The sequence below is a fragment of the Bufo bufo genome, chromosome 2 (assembly GCF_905171765.1).
Source record: "Bufo bufo chromosome 2, aBufBuf1.1, whole genome shotgun sequence".
Lineage (NCBI taxonomy): Eukaryota > Metazoa > Chordata > Amphibia > Anura > Bufonidae > Bufo > Bufo bufo.
This window is the reverse complement of record NC_053390.1, coordinates 817,283,897-817,291,828: the sequence shown is the minus strand read 5'-3', so window position 1 is coordinate 817,291,828 and position 7,932 is coordinate 817,283,897. Positions and strand designations below refer to the sequence as shown.

At 38.7% G+C, this 7,932-nt stretch overlaps 1 protein-coding gene across 1 annotated transcript in view; it reads right to left on the bottom strand.

The window, feature by feature from the left end:
- Positions 1-4,505: 4,505 nt before the first annotated feature.
- Positions 4,506-7,932, bottom strand: part of LOC120991085 (vomeronasal type-2 receptor 26-like) — a 243,918-nt gene continuing 240,491 nt past the window's right edge. The window contains exon 6 of the mRNA XM_040419974.1: positions 4,506-5,446. Coding sequence (XP_040275908.1) covers positions 4,506-5,446 — 941 coding nt within the window. The remainder of the gene's footprint in view (positions 5,447-7,932) is intronic.

The window sequence follows — 7,932 nt, the reverse complement described above, 5'->3', positions numbered from 1 at the left end:
CAAGACTGAAACCACTGTGCTGTGCTGGCTTTAAGTCATGTTGTAAGACTTAGAAGTCACCATGTCATCCTGCTGTCTCATTCTCTTTGTCTTAATTAATAATGTTGTATCTTTAAAAAGCCAAGAAGAACTATGGTCTACTACTACTGCCTGTATGACTACTGCTGCTTCTGCTGCTACCCACAATCTGACTCTGAGAGGACAAAAACTGACCCTGGGTCTTTTATTTGGTGCTCTTCCATATTACTGACAATTGGCTTAATGTCTATAGTCATGTGAGATGGGGAAACAGCTCTCCTTGTCTGAACACTGTGTAGATTAAATTAAATGATCTGGACTGACATTCTGCAGTTTAACCACAAGATGCAGCTGTTTCCTAAACATAGCTACAGACTGCTTATATTTCCATATTCATGAGAGGTGGAGTTACACAGAGTCTGGAGAGAAGGAAAAAGGAAGCAGTCATCTTAGAGGGAACCGAGACTGATGAACTGTGTCAGCAAAGGATCCAGGCTTGGGGGCATACCTCTGTGACCAGAGGAGCAGCTAAGTGAAGCTTATTGTATCCAAGACCCTGATCCTGTCCAGAGGAATTGCTTTCACGAACGCTGATGAGAGCTGAGGAGTAAAGTGACATACACTGCTCGCATGCTTGTTGGAGAGGCATTTGTTGTGTTCAGAGTCACCAGCGGAGACAGAGCAGACCTAGTTCAGTAAGATTGTGCACGCACCTCATTACAGTGTTGGCGCCTAGAGACTGAGACCAGGCCTGTAGTTAGTTAGATAGGGTCTCTGTTTGTGACAGGCCACAATTGTTGCTATTGTTCATTTCAAGGACTCCATAATTTAAACGCACATTTCACACTGAAATTTGCCAGAAACTCAAGGCAAGCTGGCATTTTGCTCAGGAGGAATATTCAGACACGTGCTACAAGACCAGTTATGGGAGAGGGAATCCTGTAGAGCTCTGTAAGATTGTAAGCTGTTTTGCTGCACCGCAGGCTAGCCCGTACCACACACCCATACAGTTATTCTTTTATTTAGGGTAATAACAGGTAAGGTGTGGCAGTTCAGTTGTGCCCGCCAGTAGGTAAATTACCACTCTTTCCTCCTGCATCCATCGGAGGGAGCCACGCTGTGCCGCACAAGGGTCTCAGCCTTCGGCCTGTGTGTATATAAATTTATTGTATGTTCCCAGCATTTGTGGTTGTGTTCATTACCATGTTTAAGTAAAATTCTGTTTTGGCAAAAGTTGGTGGTGGAGTTGTTTTCCTCGTTCGTGACTTCGCTGTATCCTGGGGAGCCCACCCCGTTACACAGCTTACAGTCACACAAAGTATGGAACAGTTTGCAAGTTTCCCGAACTTAAAGACAAAGATGGATCGTGGTAGTTGAAGCACAGAACTGAGCATGTGTGTCCACCTCAATGAGGTTGACAGAAAAATAAGGAGACATACAAACAGCAGATGGGGCTACACAGATTTATTGAATAACTTGGTGGCTATAATACAATTTTAATTACATGCAATTACACAAGTATTCAGATACAGGTGCTGGTTTGAGAAACATAAAATATAATTCATTGGGCAACCTCTTTAACATTACTTTTTACTGGAAACAAGGGGACTAACTCAAGCCTTCCACCAGCATATTTTAACCCTTAGGATACTGGAGCTTTTTTTCATTTTTACGTTTTCATTTTTCTTCCCTATTTTTCTTGAGCCATAACTTTTTTTATATTTAAAGTCACTTAGCTGTATGAGGGCTTATTTTTTGCTGGACAGGTTGTAATTTCTAATGCCACTATTATTTATGGCATTAAAATGTAGTGAGAAGCGGTAAAAAAAAATTCCAAATGGGGGAATTGGAAAAAAAACGCAATTCATCCACCGTTTTACGGATTTTGTTCCAACAGTGTTTTTTTCTTTACGACAAAACTTACCCATTCCCTTCATTCTCTGGGTCAATACGATTACAACGATACCTCATATGTATGGGTTCTTTATGTCTAAATAGTGTTAAAATAATTGTAAACTTTGATATATATATTTTTTTTACATCACCATATTCTGACCCCCATAACTTTTTTTAAATTAATGTCTACTGAGCTGTTTATGGGCTAATTTATTGCGGAACAATCTGTAGTTTTTATTGATACCATTTTGGAGTGTGCTTGACTTTTTCCATCGCATTTTATTCAATTTTTTGGGTAAGAGAAGCAATGAAAAAATGGCAAATCTGCCAATATGACCCTTTTTTCCGTTACGCCATTTGCTGTATTGGAATTGTTTTGTTTTTTATAGTAAGAGCGTTTTCAGTTACTGTGATACCCATGATGTTTATATTTATTGTTATTCAGGTATTTATTTTTAAATTATACGGAAAGGGGGGTGATTTAAACTTTTAAATATTTTTTTTTATATATTTTTTAATTTTTAAAAAATTTTGTTTTGATTTTATGGCTCATATATGAGCCTATAAATTATGTTTTTAATTTTTAATGTAGCTCTATCAGGGATTTTTAAATTGCCATTTAAACTCAATATTGCTAATTTCTTTTACTGGCATGCCATCTGGTGGCCGAAATAAGAATTGCAGCATGAACACTTTCAGTCTCATCGGCGAGGCTAAAAGTATTCAGCACAACTACCGATGCCCCTATTGGCCACACGGTAGGAAGCCCGAAAGCGTTGGCTTCGGGGTTTTTGGGCATTTAGATGCCGTGATCTCACTTGGTCACGGCATCTAAAGCATTTAATTACCACAATCGGCATTATTATCACGGTAATTAGCCGCAGGTTTCTGCTGTTTAAAACAGCAGAGATCTGCCGGCCATGGTACCCGCTGCACGTGTTAGCGGACGCCATGTTTACACATTGCTCCAGGTAGCAAACGGGTTAAAGCAGCAACTACACATTCCTGTACACAGTGTTCTCCTGAAATATGCCAAAGCCGGATTTATCAGAATGTCAGATAGTTAAATGTGATTTATCATTCCAGAGGAGATATTTCCACTGGTAGAATGCTTTATACCACTCCAGGTGATGCTTGACAAGGTGTGTGGTGATCTTTGGCTTTTCTTCAGCAGTTCTGTTATAGAAACTCATTTTATGAATCTCTTGACGTGTAGCCCCTGTGCTCATGGCACAGAATTTGGACCTCTTTATTGTGTAAGGAAACAGAGAATACATGATTATTAGACCACTTGCTTTAGAACTTGGTACTGATAAGCTACAATTGACTCTGAGAACACATATCACAGGGTTATCTTGTGACAAAAGCCATTGAAATCCATTGAAATAGTCAATTAACATTTTCTTGCCATTGTTACCTCAGCTAGAATGTAAGCTCACTATAAGTTTACATAGTCTAACCCTTCATTGATAAGCTGTTGTTACTTCACAACACTTCCACTGTATTTATATCGTCCATATGTACAGTACAGACCAAAAGTTTGGACACACCTTCTCATTCAAAGAGTTTTCTTATTTTCATGACTATGAAAATTGTAGATTCACACTGAAGGCATCAAAACTATAAATTAACACATGTGGAATTATATACATAACAAACAAGTGTGAAACAACTGAAAATATGTCATATTCTAGGTTCTTCAAAGTAGCCACCTTTTGCTTTGATTACTGCTTTGCACACTCTTGGCATTCTCTTGATGAGCTTCAAGAGGTAGTCCCCTGAAATAGTTTTCACTTCACAGGTGTGCCCTGTCAGGTTTAATAAGTGGGATTTCTTGCCTTATAAATGGGGTTGGGACCATCAGTTGCGTTGAGGAGAAGTCGGGTGGATACACAGCTTATAGTCCTACTGAATAGACTGTTAGAATTTGTAATATGGCAAGAAAAAAACAGCTAAGTAAAGAAAAACGAGTGGCCATCATTACTTTAAGAAATTAAGGTCAGTCAGTCAGCCGAAAAATTGGGAAAACTTTGAAAGTAAGGGCTATTTGACCATGAAGGAGAGTGATGGGGTGCTACGCCAGATGACCTGGCCTCCACAGTCACAGGACCTGAACCCAATAAAGATGGATTCGGGTGAGCTGGACCGCAGAGTGAAGGCAAAAGGGCCAACAAGTGCTAAGCATCTCTGGGAACTCCTTCAAGACTGTTGGAAGACCATTTCAAGTGACTACCTCTTGAAGCTCATCAAGAGAATGCCAAGAGTGTGCAAAGCAGTAATCAAAGCAAAAGGTGGCTACTTTGAAGAACCTAGAATATTACATATTTTGTTTGTTATGTATATAATTCCACATGTGTTAATTCATAGTTTTGATGCCTTCATAGTCATGAAAATAAAGAAAACTCTTTGAATGAGAAGGTGTGTCGAAACTTTTGGTCTGTACTGTGTATGCTAAGTGCATCTGTAGGAACTTTCAGGCAAAATTTGCCTTTCTATACCGCTATATTGGGCTAATATAGTAATAATAGGTCAAAAATGTATAAAATAACTTGTTGCAAAGCTGGCACATTATGATAGTGCTATGTTTAAAGTTATTGAACTCTTAAGTATGATTTTTTTTTTCTTTTATGCTGAGGACATTTCTCTAACAATTGTCCTTTACTACTTACTTTACGATTTATCAGGATATTATAACATTTAGGTAAAAACATGCAGGTCAATATTCCACCTCCTGAGGACAATATGGCAAATATCTCTACGATGACCATGTGCTTCCCTGAACTGCTCAGATAGGCTGGGATGGAACAGATCCAAACACTGCAGAACACCAGCATGCTGAAGGTGATGAACTTGGCTTCATTATAGATGTCAGGTAATGTCCTCACCATAAAAGCCAGAACAAAACTCAAAGCCGCCAGAAACCCCATATAACCCAACATGAGGTAAAAAGCCAAGATGGAACCTTCATTACACTGAAGGATAATCTTCCTAGGATAATCCAGGTTAAGTTCTTGATATGGAGGAGAAACTGACAACCAGATAAGTGCATTCAGAACCTGAATAGATGAACAGACCAACACTACAGAATAAGGAAGCTTAACTCCCATACACTTTCTCCAGGAGCTGTCAGGTCTGGTGGCCTTGAATGCTATGCAGACTATGATGGTCTTGGCCAGGACAGAAGACACAGCTACTGTGAAGAAGATCCCAAAGCAGATTTGTTGCAGCATGCAGGTTATATCCACTGGACGACCGATGAATAGAAACACACAGAGTAAGCTGAACATGAGAGAGGTCAGTAGAATGAAGCTGAGGTTCTGGTTATTGGCTCTGACAATGGGAGATTTCTGGAATAAAGAGAATATTCCAATTATAAAGAAAGTTATAAGAGAGAGTAATGTGGAGATGATGGAAAAGACTAAAGCAAGAACATCAGTCTCATAGGAGAAAAACTCATCATCTCTGACGACACATTTGTTTTTTCCTTCGTTTGGCCATTCATGATCAGGACATCTCTGGCAATTTTCAGTGTCTGTGAAAAAGTTTAACGCAAGTTAGTTGTACACTTTTATGTACATATATTGTACACATATTATACTATTTTAATACACAGATTCTATAGTGCACATATTATGTTATTAAGAACATAGATACAGCTGTATACAGCTAGGTATTATAATAAAATGGGAAGTATCCATCCTATAGAGACAATAAGAACCAAATGTGATAACCATAATACTAGCTACAAAATAAATACAAGAAACAGATATATAAAAAGTGTACACAGAAAACATACAGGATAAAAGACACTCAAAAGCACTTAAGTGCAGTAAATATCCAGTTGTGCAATTCCCAGATCTTCACCAATTATATACGATTATTAGAAAGTAAGAAATAAAAATCCCAAAATACTGACCAAAACTGTATATAAAGTGTACTAATAGCTTTACCTGACCCACTGAGGAGTGCTGAGGAGAGATGATGGCCCCACACATATAAATATAATACAACACATATAACAAGTGAAGATTTCTCAGGGGTAATGGAGACCATTTTCTGTATGCTTTATATACAGTAGCAAAAGCTAACATGTTTAATAAATGATTTTTTCAATAATTAATATACTCAAGGAGTAATTAGAGCAATGGGCTTGATAAAACCATTGTTGCAGTTTCTACATATTTCTTGGGCATTATATAGGGATTTAATAATCAGGACATTGCACCACCGTACATCTGGTGTACTAATGTGCTTTTAAAAAATAAGAAAGTTTCTTTAAATTCATTTTGGGGGTCGATTTTAGAAAATCAGTCAATTTGATCCGGGACTGAATTGATTCTACTGGAATCAAAAGTGTTTTGATTGGCCTTAAAACTAGTGTATGACACTTTGGGGACTCCTAGAACTCAGAATTTTGTCTTTTGTCCTTCTCTATTTATTTCCTCTCCTTCTCTACATTTCTCTGCCATTTCAAGCTATTTAATGTAAAAACAGCAACATTAAATAATGTCAGTGTGGCAATGTATTATATATATATGGATACACACATAGTTGGCAGTGTTAACAAGAAGCATGTTTTAAAAAAAACTGTGTACGATGAGAATTATGCTCATTAAAATAAAAATAAAACAATCAGGAAATTGCACCTTATAGAGGAGAGACACCTGACAGTGTTTAAAGATATATGGTGGTAAAAGAAACAGTGGCTTGTCCTAAACAAGCAATCCAAAAATGATGCTTTAGGGGGAAGATGTCTGGCCATATTCATACATACATTAGTAGTAAAAGAAACAGAATCTTGTTCTGATCAAGCATCCACATATTTTGTGGCAGTAAGGTGTGGATTTGGAACCTCCTGGACAAGGAAGGATATGTGAAGCTTTGTAGGGGTAATAGTAGCAGTACAGCATGGAACCTAAAAGACAAGGCAGTAAATGTGTGGCTGTTTAGGGACGGTAGTAGAGATGAGCGAATTGCTCAATATTCATTTTGGGTCTGGTTCGCCATATTTTTAAAAAAGTTCAGTTCGGATCCGAATCGATTCAGGTCGAACCGAAGTTGCTCCAGTTGCCCTGAAAGTTTGTATATACCCCCTTCCCCCTCTAGCCTCATCCTAGGAATTTTTTGAAAAACTTGTTATCTCTTTACCTCCCCTCTCCACAAGCTGAGGAACGTAATGACAACAATGGTGAATGATTTCTGAGTGACACTGACATACATAGCTATGGGTAAATGCACGTTTGACGGCATTAACATACAGTGTGCTTCAAAATACACCACACCGAGACATGTATTATGCTTTTTATATTCCAAAGCTTCCAAAATGTTTTTCCTATCAGGGGAAGATGATCTTTAAACAGACACAGTGTTATGGGATTAAAAAAATGTGTCTTGGGGACCAAGTGTCCAAAAAGTATGCCTTGACAGGATCGGAATGCCTGCCTATACGACATATACAAGTGTTGATTGTCAGAAGAGAAAGTGGCTCTTTGTGAACAAGCCCAAATTAATTCTGCCTTTTATTTGGGATCAGCAGCAGTGCAGTCTGGATGTGGAAAGGGAATGAATATAGTGGCATGATAGAAGCAATTACGGCAGGAGTAGCATAGCATGGAACATACAAGACTGTCTATGGGTAGTAGTAGCAATAGTAATAGTTTAAGTAATAGTAGTAGTGATCATGGTGTCAGTAGGAAATTAGCAGCGAGGAGCACCAGCAATATGGTACAGTACATGTTGGCAGAAAGGCAGCAGCATGATAGAGGCAGCAGCAGCCTTATGAAAGATATTAGTTGGCATGTCGCAGCAGTGGCATGATGGAGACAGCATTAGCAGCTATACAGAACATGATGGTAGGCAGGTGACAGCAGTGGCATGATGGTGGCAGTGGCATGATAGAAGCAGAAACAGTCGTACAGAATGTAATAGTAAGCAAGTTGCATTAGTAGCATGATGGTGGCAGTGGCATGATGGAGGCAGCAGCAGCCTTACAGAAGATAATGGATGGCAGGCTGCAGC